At 36.3% G+C, this 17,915-nt stretch overlaps 1 protein-coding gene across 3 annotated transcripts in view; it reads right to left on the reverse strand.

Moving 5' to 3' along the window:
- FNDC3A (fibronectin type III domain containing 3A) overlaps positions 1 to 17,915 on the reverse strand; it is a 238,390-nt gene that overhangs the window by 54,296 nt on the left and 166,179 nt on the right. For all 3 annotated transcript variants that reach the window (XM_054586338.1, XM_054586339.1, XM_054586340.1), the window contains 4 exons: positions 11,866 to 12,103; positions 6,815 to 7,084; positions 4,762 to 4,820; positions 482 to 639 (listed from right to left, as the gene is read on the reverse strand). In XM_054586338.1, coding sequence (XP_054442313.1) covers positions 482 to 639; positions 4,762 to 4,820; positions 6,815 to 7,084; positions 11,866 to 12,103 — 725 coding nt within the window. The remainder of the gene's footprint in view (positions 1 to 481; positions 640 to 4,761; positions 4,821 to 6,814; positions 7,085 to 11,865; positions 12,104 to 17,915) is intronic.

Here is a 17,915-nt window from a genome sequence, read left to right on the forward strand (position 1 = left end):
TTTTTAAAATACAATTACTTACAAACCAACATACAAATGAGGAATAATGGTACTAAATGCATTTTACAATAGGGTATGAGCTTTTACATACAAGAATTAACTCCAATTCTTCAGAGGAGCAAGGTCATATTTCACGAGCTCATACCCTGAGTTCTCCATTTTTGGTCCTGGTTTCTACATAATACAATTTATATTTACGCGTCAGGAATATATGAGTAGCAAAACATGGTTCAGTAGGTTCTGTTAGGGAACCTACTGAAAAATAAAAGCTGAATGTAGCCAATGAAAGCCATTATTCCAAGAGTATGTAGACAGAAATGTGTAACACCCTGAATTCGGACTATTTAAATCACTATCACTACTCAACTTACAGATTCAAAATAAAAGCATGAAGAGAGAAAAGTAGAACAAAATCAGTAGTAAACTTTTTATGACATATTATTAACTTACATAATGGGAAGGAGTAAAACATAATACCTACACATATACACTTTTATATTTCCCATCTTTTCCAGTACTTGAGATGAAAATTTCATAACCATAGAGTTCTGGTACAGTAGTCTCATCTTTTTCACCATTAATGAAGCTGGAGGGAGGTGACCAGGTAAGTACTATTGATCTTGCCTGGACGTCTGTGACCTGGAAAAACACAGCATTTAAAAGCTCTATGAAACAACTGTAATGTGCATAATGAACAGTGGAAAATCTAATGGGGTTTCAAGAGTAAATAAAATATATCTGTATTACCTTCCATTCAGTGTCACAAACAGAAACCAAATAGAAACCTGTCCATTTGTAGATGAAATTCGCTCTGAATGGGCAGATGGGTTAAAAAAATTTAAAGACCACTTGGACTATCGAAACTATTAGTGTAAACACCATATACAAATATAGAGTCGAAAGAAAAAATCCACTTATACCATTTGAAAGGGTTCATTTCCTCAATTTATAAAGTCTCTTACAATAAGAAAAAAGACAAAAAATTCAGAAAAATGAAAAAAGGACATGGATTGTCCAAAGACATGTAAATATAAGTTTAAACAAGATACCACTTTTTATCCCCCAGAATGTGAGCTATACAATATCATTATACTCTATTTTATGGAAGAAGAGACTGATTCAAAAAAGTTAAGTGACTTGTCCCAGGTCACTCAACTCCTGAGTACACAGCTAAAGCTTAGAGTAGCATGATATTGTCTATCACACACTACACTTAAGTCACATGATTGAGTTCTTCTTCTTGGTTGGTTCCTCAATTGCTATGTTTCAGTTCTTTTTAAATGCTGGTTAATGTCTGCAATACTGTCCTCATACTTCCCCACTGTCCACAGTGCATAGTGCCCAGTGCCCAACCATCACTTTTTCTTTAAGTCTCAATTCAATCATCCTTAGGGAGCTCCTTTAACATCCCTTGTCAAGGTCTAGTCCACCTGCATTACATATTTTTTTAGCGCTGTATCTTTTTCTAACACTTCACAGATAAAATATTATATGCATTGCCATGATGCTTACTCCACTAACTCAAGTTTTGAGGGCAGAGGCCATGCCTGCCCTTTGCTATCCATTCTATCTCCAGCTTCTAGCGTAGCATCTGGTATTTTTTCACATATTTATGGAATGATTAGGTGAATGAATACATTTAATTTGGTATTCTAAATGAACTATAGCATGCAAAAACCACCACACAAAACCAATTAAAAACCCTGACCTAGACTTCATAGCTCATATAAATTTAATTAAAAAGGCAATGCTACCCAAACTGTAAACAAACAAAAAACAAAAAAACCCTAAAAAACAAAAACAAAACCGTAAGCATCACTTTATGTTTTAAGACACTACTGTTTTATTAAATTACCTCTTCCTCATAATATTGGGTAATAAATTCTTTAAAAATACTGTTTCAAGCTTTACGTGCTTGAAAAATTGTACTTTTAATATTATATAGTGTAACAAGTAAATGCTGCTAGCATTAGCTGTTATCATTCAAACAATTCTATTAAGGCTATCAAATTCCTTTTTAAATTAATCTAGTGATATACATTTGGATATATATAGATCTTTAAGGATAATGCCTGAATTTCAACCCCAGCTTCAATACAACTTATTCAACTTACTCTTTCCTAATCTGTAAAAGAGGGAAACTAGTACAGAGGGTTGTTGCAGAAATGAAAAAAAGTAATGCATATATGTATTCAAAGTATTTTGGACAGAATCTGACACTAGGAAACTTGTGTTAGCTATTATTATGAAATGATTCTGCCAATGTTTACATTAACTTACATGTGTAGAAGAAATAAGAAATGAAATAAACTAGAGCATCCAAATCTATTATTTAAGATTGTAAGAAGAAATAGGACCATAGTAGCCTATTAATTAGTGTCTTTAAAATGGGGTAAAACAAAAAAGTAAGCCTTTGTGGAAGTGTTAAGAGTAACAACTTTTCTAGTTTCTTCTTGTACAAAAATTAGAACACGGTAATTTTTAAGATAACTAAGCATGAAATATTTTACCAAGGGTTTTTGGGGGGAACCGGTAGAGCAGTTTCTTTTGGAAACCAAAAGTAGTTTTATCAGTGTTTAATAAATGGCCTTATCATGGCTGAAAAAATCCTGCTGTCTTCTTCTTCCCATCTTGTACTACTTTTCCCTCCATTTTATTACATTCCATCTTTCTATCTAGCAAACTTGCTGTGTTTATTCCTGTTCTCCTTTCCTATTCCTTCCAGTTTCTGTGCCTTTTCTAGCTCTTCAGAGACTCAGAGAAAGCTTTCCTGATTGCTCTCCTTAAATAACTCCCCTTTCCTCAGTAACTCATCACATCACCCTATTTCTGTAATAGCACTTTTTATGACCACATGCAATTGCATATTTATTTTTTATTGGTGTATTATAAGGGCTCAACATATATATTCTGATGGTTGTCATCATCTATGTAGCTCTTCAAAGAAAAATGTAATGACATAGAAAGGTTGATAAGGCATTATTACCTGGTAAGTGAAAAAAACTTGCCACAGAGCAATAGGGTACAGTATAATCCTTTTTTCATAGGGGCAAAAGAAGAAAACTATATTTTTCTGGACACATACAAATGAACTGAAACAAGACTGGAAGGAATTCCAAAGTGTTAGAGGTGACTGAACTGGAGGAGTGGGTAAAAAGAGTTAAGTTTTTATTCTCATATTTATGTATTACTCAAATATTAAACCATATTAATTATAAAATATCTGGGATTCAATCAGTCACTGGCACTGCTGTTAGTTGCTCTGAAAATGGAGTAAAGTTGTAACTCATAAAATGCAGAGAAAGAAAGACTGATAATCTGAGTATCTACTGTGATATTTGGTTTCTCCTACTAGTTATAGTCTCATTTTTTTCTAAAGCCTTTTCTTCATAAGGCTGTAATAATGGTGTCCAAATACTGGGTTGGCCAAAAAGTTCATTTGGTTTTTTCCATAAGATGGTTCGACTAGCGCTTAGTTGTCTTTAACTTCATTTGAAATAGTTTTGTTAGATTGTATTGTGACAGCTGTCATATCAACGTGCATTAAAAAAACTGTAGCCATTTTAATACTGAAGATGGAAAAAATATGCAACATCTTCAGCACGTGTTATTGTTACAAGAAAGGTCAAAATGCAAAAAGATCTGTGCAGTATATGGAGACGGTGCTGTGATTGATTGAATGTGTTAAAAGTGGTTTGTGAAGATTTATGCTGGAGATTTCTCACTGGATGATGTTCCATGGTGGGGTAGATGGGTTGAAGTTGATAGCAATCAAATCGAGACATTAATTGAGAAACATGGGAGACAGCTGATACACTCAAAATATCCAAATCAATAAAGTTATTGGTGAAAATGAAAAATGTGTCTTTTATTTTATGGAAAAAACTAAATGGTCTTTTTTGCTAACCCAATAGATTGATCCCCAGAATTTCTCCCTACAAAAGCACTGTTGCATGTTTTTGCAGTCTTCAAAACTATATTTTTAAGTGGCTATATCATTCTGTCCAGTAAATACATTCCAATTTATCTATGCATTCCTTTGTTTTATTTTTGTTAATATTATAGTGTTGCAAATACATTTTTTGTGTAGCTGTTTATTGAGAAACAGGACTGTACAGTTTCAGTGAAGTTTAATTTATATTTCTTTTGATTGCTAGTGAAGAGCCCTTTAAAGTCTTAATGAGTTTAAAAAATACAATTGTATGAGAACTTTAATGTTAATCTTTTGTCATATCTGATGTAATTTCTTTCCTATTAGAATGATAGCCTTTAGGTAGGCTATATAAAAAATATGCAGACAATCGTATGTACCTAGTTCCGCTGCCACACTTTCTTCTGATTTTCTGAAAAAGATCAAGGAATATTACCTTTCTTCTATAAAGATTGAAGAATATTAACTTTCTTCTACAGTTTGATATTTAACTATTTTTGCATCTGTAGTTAATTGGACATATTTCATATGGAAATCATATGAATGGGTTTTTAAAAATTTGATAATTAGTTGCATCCACACTTTTTATTAGATCTTTGTCTCATCCAGTGATTTTCAGTGTCATTTAGCATATATTAAATCCGTGTTTAGAAAATGAATATCTACTTTACTGGTAACATTTCTGTCTATATGTCAGATCAATATTGATCTATTACTGACTCCATATTCCTTATATAGAATATGTTTTAAGTAAGGCTTGAATAGAAAAATATCAAAATCCTATATGAATAAACTACACAGAAAGTCAAGAAAATATATAAAATACTTACCACTGGTTTGACAATGTTGGAAAGAAGCGCTTCCAAGGCTTTAGTTTCTTCATCTTTTTCTTAAAAAAAAATTTTTTTTAATTAAAAAATGAGCGTAAATGCAATCATACTGCTCCCTCTATAATATGTCTTCTGAAAGAAACTAGGATAGTATTTGAGATTTTCATTTTCTAGTTTTTAGTCCTTAGCTCATATTCAGCAGTTTATAGCTCTTTAGGATTCTTCCTCTGTTTCTATTTAAATTTTAACTAATTACTAATTTTAATACATACACATACACACATGAACTCGGTAGTAACTTTTTCTTATAGAAAGTATATGCCTGAGTTCCGGCCAAGAGGGAGGCACAGGTAGATATGCTTCACCACTTCCTTGCACAGCCGAAAGAATGATAACAACCAGTTTAAAACCAAAAAACCAGAACTGCCAGAAAAGCTGTATGGAAGTCTGACGACTAAGGAGTTAAAGAAGAAACATTCATCCAGACTGGTAGGAGGGCTGGAGACCGGCAGATGGGACAGAGAGGACACACAACAAGGCGGCAGCTAGCAGACCAGGCAGTCCCACATTTGCACGCAGATCAGCCGGGAGGAGCAACTGGGGAGAGACAAACCGCGCAACCCAGGGTTCCAGTGTGGGGAAATAAAGCCTCAAAACCTCTGGCTGTAAAAATCCTGTGGGGGTTGTGGCGGCAGGAGAAACCGCCAGTCTCTCAAAGAGTCCGTTGGAGAGGACCATGGGATCCTAGGATGTACACAAGCCCACACATCTGGGAATCAGCACCTTAAAGGGCACAGTCTGCTTGTGGAAAGGGAGGGAAGTGACGTAAAGTGGAACAAGAGCCGAGCAAGCTAGCAAGGCACTGTTCCCTCTCTCACCCCTCTCCCACATACAGCACCGCAACGCAGTGAAGTGGGTTGCTCTGCCTGGCAAATACCTAAGGTTCCTCCCCTTACAGCATAACAGGTGCACTGGGACAAAGAAATAAGGGCCAAACGAAAGAACAGATCAAAGCTCCAGAAAACAAACTAAGCAACAAGGAACTGGACAACCTATCAGATGCAGAGTGCAAAACACTGGTAATCAGGATGCTCACAGAAATGACGGTGTTCGGTTGCAAAATGAAGGAAGAAATGAAGGCTATACAAAGTGAAATTAAGGAAAATATACAGGGAACCAACAGTGAAGGGAAGGAAACCAGGACCCAAATCAACGGTCTGGAACAAAAGGAAGAAATAAACATCCAACCGGAACAGAGTGAAGAAACAAGAATTCAAAAAAATGAGGAGAGGCTGAGGAATCTCTGGGATGGAATCTACTTATTTCTTGAAATGCCTTAATTGTGGTGGTTCCCAAAATACAAATATAATTGATTTGACTGTATTTATAGCCACCACTGATACATCTGAAACTAGCTTAACTCTTCTGAAACATCAGTGCTGCAAAAGAATGATGAGGGGAACACAAAAATACTTCTAAAATATTAATATATAAGCCATGAAGACTTTCAAACATTAAAAGTTATTGGTGGGAAATGAAAATTTTAAAGAAAAAGAAGTAGTGCTCAGAGTTCATATTGTAGAAGTCACAGATAAGGAAAGCGGGATTTTAAGAGAAAATAACTTTTGAAGAATTGAATGGAGAATATCCTAACTATAAAGTATATGAATAGATTGGGGAACAATGTAACTAGTTACATAAAGAAGATGGAAAATTAAAGAATTTTGATAAAAACCAGCACAGCCTTATCAAACGCCCAGAAAGAGAAGAAAGGGAATCTGGATGAACTTTTGAGTTTTGATATAAAATACAAATTACTCTTGGTTAGTAAACTTATGATATAGATAAAATTATTGAGTTCCCCGAAAACTGTAAAAAGAAGTAGTCTCGTAACAATTTAGATTCTAAAACATTTTCTTACATTTAGGGAGTGTTAGGCTAAAAATCTATACTTTGAGCATGACAAGATGACTAAAGGTTAGCATATATGTTTAGTAGGTTAAATATTGATGAAAAGTACCAAACAGAATAGCTAAGTATTTTAAATAGTTACCTTTGATTTCTGTATCCATTTGTGCGCCACCTTTCCCTTTCCCTGACTTGTTCTTTGCTAATCCTGTGTTCACCCCACTAACATTCTGCCCTTTTATAAGTCCATTATGTTCACTTATGGGAGAAGGGCATTTCTGGGGAGATGATGGTGGACTGCTCATTTTCTCTTTCTGTGTTCCTTGGCGATCCTTCAATTTTTTCTGCAAACGTTCATACGTTTTACTAGATCTTTCATCTCTAAAGTTGGATCTTCCATGTGTAGAGTGAGCATCTAGGAAGAAATATAAAATAAAACACATTTAAAATGTCATGTTCTCCAAATACATTTATGGAATGAGAAAAGAATAGGAAATAAATCTGTCATAATTATATAAAACACAACATATTGCAAATAATAATTTTGCAAAAAAATGAAAGCATTATTTCTATGTATCCACAATCTGCCAGAACAAAACTCTGTGACTTGATTACACACATACATGCACAAAATAAATTTACAGAGACATTTCTTTACCTTTTCACAAGTAACTACTATTTTTCATAGAAATAGCTTGGTGGTATGCTCTTATTATCACAGGTGGGGAATAAGACCATAATTGATCTTTTACTCTTTTGTAGCCATTATAGCATCTCTTTCAACTTTAAAACTATAAAATAGGTAAAAACAAAACTGCCATTGGCCTAATTTCCCTTATGAGTCAAAAAAGCAAATCATTACTAAAAAAATAAAGTGCTAGGAGTTAGCATAAAGAAATGAGTAGACTGTTTACTAATAACAGAATCTAGGTACAAAGTATTACATCTTTGGATATTATAAAAGTCACATAAAAATTAACATAATAAATACTGTTAAATCAACTGTCTTCAGTTTTTCATTTTTATTTTTTAATATTTATTTTTAAAGAACAAAAGTGATATAGAACTTACAAAACTCAACACCAAAAGAAATATCAAACAACCCAATTAAAAAATGGGCAAAGGGACTTCCAGTCAAGATAGAGACATAGACTGACAAGCTTCGCCTCCTTGAACTGCCAGCAAATCCAACTGTATAGAAGTCCGGCAACCAAGGATTTAAAGAAGCCATATTCATCCAGATGGGTGGGGAGCTGGGTCAGAGGGCACAGTGTGGCAGAGGGGAGGCAGCAGCAGCCAGCAGAATGGGTGATCCTACTTTCAGGTGTGGTGGATAAAAGTTGGGAGGGACACCTTGGGAGCAAGCAATCCGAGATCTGGGCCAGACCATACTAAGCCCAGGGTTCCAGTACCAGGAAAATAAAGCCTCATAACTTCTGGTTATAAAAACTAGTGGGGGTTGGGGTGGCAGAGGAAATTGCTGGTCTCTTCCGAGAGTCTGTTTAAAGGGCCTGCATGGTCCTAGAATGCATGCAAATCCACCCACTCTGGGAACCACCACTGAGGCAGCAGCTGGAGGGGTGCCAGTCACATACTGAAAGGCGGTCAAGTCAATGAAAATGGGGTGAGTATTGTTCAAACATCCAGGACCTATAACCAAGCAAGGACCTACAACCAAGATTACTCTATCCAGCAAAGCTATCATTTAGAATGGAAGGGCAGATAAAGTGCTTCCCAGACAATAAAAAGCTAAAGGAGTTCATCATCACCAAGCCCAATATTACATGAAATGGTCAAAGGGACTTATTTAAGAAAAAGGCCAAAACTATGAATATTAAAATGGCAACAAATTCACAACTATCAACAACTGAATCTAAAAAAAACGACAACAAAAACAAGGCAAGCTAAGCAAACAAATAGGACAGAACAGAATCAGAGACATGGAGATCATTTGGAGGATTCATAGACATGGAGATCTTTTGGAGGATTATCAGCTGGGAGGGGGAAGGGGAAGAATGGGATAAAAAGTAGAGAGATTAAGAAGCATAATTGGTAGGCACAAAATAGACAGGGGGATGTTAAGAATAGTATAGGAAATGGAGAGGCCAAAGAACTTACGTGTACAACCCATGGACATGAACTAAGGGTGGGGTTGCTGGAGGGAAAGGGTGTACTGGGAGGATGGGGAAAAGTGGGGAAAATTGGGACTGTAATAGCATAATCAATAAAACATACTTATGAAAATGGGCAAAGGTCATGAATGGATACTTTTCTAAAGAGGGCATACAGATGGCCAAGAGACATATGAAAAGTTGTTCACTGTTACTAATGATCAGAGAAATGCAAATTAAAACCACCATGAGATATCATCTCACACCTGTCAGAACTATCATCAATAAATCAACAAACAAGAAGTGCTGCAGAGGATGTGGAGAAAGGGGAACCCTTGTGCACTGTTGGTGGGAATGCAGATTGGTGCAGCCACTATGGAAAGCAGCATGGAGATACTTCAAAACAATTAAAAATGGATCCACCTTTTGACCCAGCAGTCCCATTTCTGAGAACATATCTGAAGGAACCCACAACAATAATTCTAAAGAATATAAGCACAACTATGTTCATTTGCACCGGTATCTACAATTGCCAAGAAATGAAAGCATCAGTAGATGAGTGGCTTAAATTAAGTATGGGACATTTACACAATGGAATACTACTTGGCTGTGCAAAAGGAGAAAATTTTATCCTTTGCCTCATTATGGATAGACCTGGAGAAAATCATGCTAAGTGAAATAAGGCAGTCAGAGAAACACAAATACCGTATGATTTCACTTATATGTGGATTCTAATGAACAAACTGAAGTAAAAGGAAAATGGAGGCAGATTCATAGATAGCAGGATGACAGCTAAGGAGGGAGGGTAAGAGGTGGAGGGGTTAAGCAGAAAGGACTTATGGACATGGATAACAGTGCTGTGATTGTGGGCAGCTGGGGGTATAAAAGGATTAGATATTAATAAAAAATAGTAATAATTATTTAAAAATAAAAAATAAAATTTGCAAAGATATTTTAAGGAGTCTCAAAAATCTCAGTAAAGTTTTAATTTATAAATGTTTAAAGAATATTAGTATAATATTTTTCTATATAGTGTTAAGAATATATATAGTTTAATACATATACCTTTTGAATAACAATGGGTTTTAACAATGTAAAATAGTAGTAATTATAACATCTAGTACTTTCTTACATTTTCTCAAATGCATTTTAAAAAACTAAGTCATAATTAACAGTAAGAAGATAAAGGAGACTAATTTGTACTATAAACTCTTGCTACTCAGAAAGTATGTTCATTGGAATACTGCACAAGCTTCACTTGGGAGTTTGTTAAAATGCAGAAACCCAAACCCCACCCAGACCTACAGAAATCAAAATGCACTACTGGTGGGATAGAAATAAGTTTGAAAAATACATATGATATTATATATAAAACATATATAATGTGCCTACTACTTACAGATTGTGCTGCATATATTAAATTTTGTATTTAGAGTTCTATCTTCTACAAATTTACTAAGTATAAATGACAGGTTCTGCTAACTAACTGCAAGGAAAACTGATAAATCAAACAGGTTCAGTTCTTAGGGGATTTACAGGCAAATAAAGGAGAAAGTCATACAAAAAGTCAAATTGTGTTTTGTTCTGTGAAAGAAACAGATTTCAGTGCTGTACTGAAACAGTCTAATGATAAAACAGTCATGGATAGTTTTTTTGAAAGCTGAAATCTAAAAAAAACCCTGAGCCTTCCAAGGAAAAGAGGGAAGAGAATTCCTGGTAGAGAGAACATCATGTGCAGAGGCAATGAGGCAAGAACTTGGAGATTCTCAAAAGCTGAAGGGGGGTGATCGGGACAAGGCAATCAGAAACCACAGGACAAAGCGTTGTCCAGGGTAGTGGTATGCAACCAGGGCCAATTTTGGCTCCCGATTTTGGCAATGCCTGGAAATAGTTTTAGTTGTCCTAATTGGGTGAAGTTGAGGGTGAGGGTGAGGGGAGGGTTGGAGTACTGTGTTACTGGCATCTTGTGGGCAGAAGCCAGAGATTCTGCTAGACATCCTACAAAGCAGAGTCCTGTCGTTCACAACAAACACTTATTCGACCCCAAATATCAAGCGTGCTAAGGTTGAGAAATCCTGATCTGGGGGAGGGTTTAGGACCTTATACTATTGCAAAGGGAAGTCAGTGAAGTAGAAGGATAGTTTGACTTATATTTTAAAATGATTACTCTGGCTGATCCTGTATGGTTGGGGGCAAGAGTAACAGCAGAAAACTAACTGGGAGGCTGATGTTGCACTTGTCCTGGCAAGAGCTGATGGTGGATTAGATCTGAGCAGCAATAAGAAAAAGTAGATAAATTTGGGAAATTTCTAAAAATAAAACAATACCAAATGATGTGGAGGAATCAAACTTTACCATCTGGCTTTCATGTGCGCAAATTGAATGGACAGTAGTACCACATATTGAGATGAAGATGACAGAAAAACAGGTTCCACAATTAGATTTATGTTTTCGAAATGCTATAACTGAGATGCATGAGAGATTTAAGTGAAGTTATCAAGAAGCCAGTTCAAAATATAAGCCTGGGACTGAGAAGACAGGTTTTGGTGAAGATACAAATTTCAGAACTCTCAGTATATAGATAACATTTAAAGCCATAGGAAAGAATAAGATTACTATTTTGTGTCTATTTTATATTTTGTTTCTATTCTTCCCAACAATTTATAAACTCCTTCAGGGCAGAGATTATGTCTTACTGTTTTTTTTTTTTTTAATCTCTCAACAGAACACAGTAACGTTGGTTGGTAGCAGACAGCTTTCAGGATTTAACAATGATGTGATTATTCCTGGCTGGGTATTTTCTTCAGAGGCTAGATAGCATAACAGAGGAGAAGACCTCTTCTTTGAATATATCCCCACTAAATATTGCTACATGATATAAGTTACTTCCCTCTCTTTGATTTTCTGTTTACTCATTTGCCTTGAAGGATGATCATAAGGATGAAATACTTAGTACCTAGATAACAGAAAATAATTGTGATATTGTTACCATTTTTTGTTTCTTTTATATAATGTAAGAGTATTTATTATATCCAAGCAAAGAACAGCCAACTCCATAAAACAAGAATATTTTTAGATGTCTTACCTACATCTCCATATACTTGTGAAGACTGATACTGTGGCATATACTGTGTTGCCATGTCTCCAGCTCCAGTAACCGGTGAGTACATATGGCGTGGTGGAGGGGGCATCATGGTTGGGACAGGAATGAAACCTGGCAGAGGGGGATGTGGAGAACGATGTATAACTGTGTGACCACCAGGATGAAACTCTGGTGCTTGAGGAACCACAACAACTCTTCGAACACCATTGTCTTCAATAACCTATAAAATGAACATTAGATTAAAAGTTTCTCTCATAGAATGTAAGGAATTCTTTTGAAATGTTAAGAGTAAGAATTTTTATACCATTAGGACTTGATTTGAAAAATACTATAGAATCAACATGAAAAGACTTTATTAAATACATATGAATTAGCATTGAACAATGCAACATAGTTTTTGTTATATAATGCAATATGTATCTTAAAACACTAATGAGAATAGTAAAATAATAATATAAACAATGAATTATGATATTAGGTATTAATCCTATGTGCTACGTGCATTTAGCGATGTCGTGAAAATGAAGGGAGACTCAAGGGAATTTTTGGTTTGGACATAATAGGGTCAGGATGGGTAGGAGTTGAGGGAAAACAAGTTGTGGAAACACAAGTTGTGAAATAGAAATAGGAAAAAACTGAATCCAGACTCCTAAGATCAACCATATATTGAATGTGGGTACAAAATTCTTATGATCATGACCAGGACAATTTTAACAGTTGAAGATTAAGAGAGACGAACATCTACTATGTTAACGCCCATTTAATAAAAAAAAATTTGTGGTTTCAAGTCTTAGAAATTACACATTTTTTAACAGGGTTCACACCTGGGAAAGGATTTTTTAAAACGACAGCATTTTCCCCCTTTGACCCTCACCAGAGCATCAAGGACACACAGGAAAGCCTAAAAGGACATAATATTTATCTCAAAAACTGGAATCCTTATCTATTAAAATAGGGTCTTTAACCTTTTTAGACTTTAATGGTTACTACTGAGTTAATAAAAAATGGCTGATAATACCTTTCCTGAGGAAACAGAAATGTTAAATAACTTGCTAAGGTTATACAGATAGTATCTAAACTCAGATAATTTGGCTTCAATTCTATGTTTTCATCTTCTTTATGGGTATAGAATCCACAAGTACTTGGTCTTCTAGTTTTATTTAATTGTTTTAAAAACTTCACAAGTGAGATCTCACTGGTAAAAAAGGAAATGGCTAAAATGCTTATGATTAAAACCATTTTTTTTACTACAGAAAAAGAACATTTAAAACACAAAGACAGGAAGAATCAAGATGGCGGAGGAGTGAGTGGAAGTCACAGTGACCTCCTTTGAGGAAAAACCTGGAATTACAACTAAATAGGGGAGAAATCACCTGGAACAAACAACTGAACAACAGCGAAGAGGAGCCTTGTAACCTTGGAGACAGAATCGGCTTTAGCACAATCTAGCTGGTAAGGAGTGCAGTAGAGACTCCAGAAGGCAGGCAGGGTGCGCACAGGCAGCAGCACCAGAAGAATATTGAAAGGGCCATTTGGATCCCCCTGAGAAGAGCAGGGTCTAAACCAAAAGTGGGGATCTCTAGCCCACAGCACCAGAGCCCAAACAGTGCACATAAAACAGCCAGCTGCGAAAAGCAGCAGGGTTGCCCTCTGCCAGAGATAGGCGGTTGGAGGCACAAAGAACTGTTTAAAGGGCCAACGCATAAATTTTTATTTGCATCCACTTATCCTAGTCTCTGGCAAAAGCAGCGACACAGTGGGCTAGAGACGCCTGAGGAGAGATTGGGGAAGGAGGCTTTGGGGAGAGAACCATGAGAGTAGCCGGCGGGATATTAGTGCTGACTCATGCCCCATGTGGCAGCAGCCATCTTGCTCAGGCAGAGACCACTCCCACGAGTGGCAGCAGTGTCAGAGGACCTAATAGCCCTGCCCCCAGGTGGGATTCCACCCTGCCCTGTGCTGTCAAAGCTGCCGGCTGAGTGCAGAGTGGCAGCCACAGACAGTAGATCCCTGGCTAAAGGGGGCACAGAGAGGTCTAGAGACACTTGAGGAGAGACTGGGGATGGAGGTTTTGGGGAGAGAATGGAGAGTGTAGCCAGCAGGATCCCAGTGCAGACTCCTCCCCCAAACGGCAGGAGCGAGGACCCAATAACCCCACCCGCAGGAGGAACTCCGCCCCACCTTGAGCTGTCTAAGGTGGCCTGCTGAGTGCAGAGTGAATAGATTAACAGCTGAAGGAGACAGCCACAAACTGTAGATTCCTGGAAGTCTTGAACAGACTGCCTAAGGTCAGATAGGGTCAACATCTGACATCATCAGAGGCAGATCCAGAAAGTAAAACCAGTGGTTTCCAACCATAGAAGTTCACACCACAAAGTCAGGAGATCAAGACAGATCAACTTAAGAATCAAGCAAAAAAGAAGAGTCTCACAAATAATGGGAAGACAAAGAAATTCACCCCACTCGAAGGGATAGGAGGAATCCTCAGAAAGAGAACTAAATAGAGGCCAATAAACTATCAGACATTGAGTTCAAAACAATGGTTCTAAGGAAGCTCAATGAGCTCAGTGAGCTCAGAGAGAATTACAGAAAACTATAGGGAAACTACGAGAAACTTACTGCAAACTATATCAGCATGAAGAAGGACATAGAAATAATCAATAAGAGACGAGAGGAAATGAAGAATATGATTTTTGAATTAAAGAACACAGTAGAAGGAATCAAAAGCAGGCTAGATGACGCTGAGGACTGAATCAGCGAGCTGGAGGACAAGGTAGAAAAAAGCTCTCAGAAAGAGCAAGAAAATGAAAAAAGACTCAAAAAGAATGAAGAGCCATTTAGGGAAATGCAGGACAACCTGAAATGTAATAATATCCGTATAATAGAGACAGCAGAAGGAGAAGAGATGAGGAAGGGATAGTGAACCTGTTTGAAAAAGTAACAACGGAAAACTTCCCTGATTGGAGGAGAGAAAAAGTCACACAAGTCCAGGAAGCACACAGGGTCCCGTTCAAGAGGAACCCAATGAGGCCCACTCCAAGACACATCATAAGCAAAATGGCAAATATCAAAGACAAAGAGAATCCTCAAGCAAGCAAGGGAGAAAGAGGTGTAACATTTAAGGGAGCCCCAGTATGGCTAGTGGCTGACTTCTCAACAGGAACCCTGCAAGCCAGAAGGGAATGGCAAGGAATATTCCAAGTAATGAAAAGCAAAGGTCTGCAACCAAGACTGCTCTATCCAGCAAGGCTCTCAACTAAAATGGAAGGCGAAATAAGGAGTTTCCCAGACAAAAGGAGGCTAAAAGAATACACCTCCACCAAACCAGCACTGCAAAATATGCTAAAAGGGACTGTTCTAAGATGAAGAAAAAGTTTCTATGAATACCCAGTTCCTTTGTCAGTTGGCAATACTTGATATTACCAGTATTTTTAATACTCATTAATCTGATTGTGACAATGATGTTATTTTAATTGTTCCTTTACTGTTTGTTGAAATTAAACCTGTTTTAGTGTATTTCTTGCCTATTTCTATTATTTTTTTAAAAAAAGCTTTAAATGACTTTTTGGTATTCTTTATGCATTTACTGACTAAAGAGTTGTAGAACTTTTTTCCCTAAAAAAAAAAAAACAAACAAAAACAAAATAAAATCCCTATTAACCATGTTTTAGATGTGTTGCAAATACTTTTCTATTCTATTCTTTGTCCTTTAACTTTTTATGTATATTACTATATAGTCTTAAATGTTTAGTATAGTCATATCGTCAATATTTATTTTATAGCTTCTGGGGTTGAGTATTTTACTTCAGGTCATGAAAAATATTCTATTTTCTTCTAAAACTCCTCAGATTCTACATATTGATTTTAACTCACTTGAATATTTCTTGTATAATGTGTGAAATAGGACTATTTGTTTTATTTCAATAGTGGTCCATGCACCTTATTTGTTGAATAAGCTTTATTTTACTCATTGATGTGAAATATCAACTTAATCATATAGTACATTGCTAGACAGATAGATACATTTGTGTCTAGAACGCTCATTGTATTTCACTGATCTACTTGATTATTTCTGTCCTGGTTTCATGTTTGTTTAATTGCTGAGACTTTATAATGGTTTTAAATTTTTAAAAAATATTTTATAATTAACTTTGAGATTTAAAAAAATAGATAATATTAATCTGCATTTAAGAAAGAGAAAGAGAGAGTGAGATGGAACTCCTACCTTTTGTGACAACATGGATGGAACTGGAGAATATTAATCCAAGTGAAATAAACCAATTGATGAAAAGACAAATACCACATTATCTCACCCGTAAGTGGACTCTATTCAGCAAAATAAACTAACGAACAAAATAAACTACTGGCATGGAAACATGGAGCAGACTGAAAGTGACCAGAGATGGGCAAAGAGGACAATGGGGGAACAAAGGGGAAGGGACTAGACAAAGAACATGTATGAATGACCCATGGACACGGACAACAGAGTGGGAATTGACTGCGGGGTGGGGGTGGGATGGGTGAGGGGAGTGAAAGGCTAAAAATTGAGACAACTGTAATAGAATAAACATAACTTATAAATTTAAAAAAATAAGTAAAAAAGAAAAAAAGAACAAATACAAAGACAAGGTACAGGGAAGGGTGAATGGGGAGTTATCGTTTAAAAGGTACTGTTGAAGTTTTGCAAGATGAACACATGGTAGTGATAGTAGTACAACAGTGTGAATGTACTTAATGTCACTGAACTGTAAATCTAAAATGGTTATGGTAAATTCTGTTATATGTGTTTACCACAATTAAAAAATAACAAAAAGTTAACAATCTGGGGGGTAGTGTGGGGGGGCGGAAAGAGCCAGACCAGGGCTAAGTGAGTGTGGAGAACTCTACCACATCAAGTAATCATCTGAGTATCCAGTGTTTGAGGGTGAGGATGAAGAACTCAAAATGATCTTCTAAGCCTCCAGCTGCTGAGAAATTAGACATTGAATTTTATACCAACAGGGTACACTGATGGGGATGATTTAAAAAAATAAAATCAGTAAGTTGTGAAAAGGAAAAAAAAAAGATAAAATATAATCCAAATTAGTTTATGGAAATAAATTAAAACAAAACAATGAAATATAAATCTAATGGGGATATCACAGCATAGTCTTAATTTCTAATTAGGTAAAGACCTGTTTTGCTTTCTTTGTTGAATATAGACATAATTAAGAGGGGCTGAAGAGAAAGGAGGTTGTGTTTACTGCCATTTAATACCGTGTATGTGTCTTTTCCACCATAATGTACAGTCTATGTTTTGTTTCATTTACCATTTTCTCCCCAGTGCCAGGTGCAGTACACTCAGCATATGCTCAAAAATTTTTTGTTGAGTTAATGGTAAGAACAGCAGTAAACGTATTCTATGTTCTGTTAGAATGTTACATTTCTTTCCCTTTGTAAGAATACCAAGCTAACATGGTTCTATGACTTCTTCAAGTCTTAGAAATTTTGCTTCTTCTCTACTCTGTGGCCTCACCCTGAACCCAAAACTATTCCTACTTCAAACTATTCAACAATATAGCCATATGTGACCATTTATTCAATAGGTATTTATTTAATATATCTACACACACACAAACACACATCCACAAACATTCTCTCTAGCTCTAAATACAATCCTTCATCTTCATCTAAGTCTCCCTACCTTCTAGTTTTGTATGTTGCCTATCTTTTTTGGCTGTTTCCCCCCAGGAAAGACAGAGAAGACTGAACTCAGACTGGCTTGTAGAATCTTCGGAAAATTTACTAATCTAATTGCTGCATGCTGACATAAAGGTCCAGTCCAGCTCAAAATTGTAATCTGAAACATCTTGAATTGATATAGGCCCTTTCCCTGCATCACGAGATCTACAATCCCCTTCCTGTTAGGTACTCTTTCATCACCATAATGGCCCAGAGTCTCTAAAAAAACCAAGGAGCCATTACAAAAAAAGACAGAAGGAGAGAACTTTTGATGGTGCCTTTCAGGAGTCCCATTCAGACTGCCTATAATC

The sequence above is a fragment of the Pteronotus mesoamericanus genome, unplaced genomic scaffold (genome assembly GCF_021234165.1).
Source record: "Pteronotus mesoamericanus isolate MK-2021 breed Mesoamerican mustached bat unplaced genomic scaffold, CSHL_Meso_final contig_94, whole genome shotgun sequence".
NCBI classification, from domain to species: domain Eukaryota; kingdom Metazoa; phylum Chordata; class Mammalia; order Chiroptera; family Mormoopidae; genus Pteronotus; species Pteronotus mesoamericanus.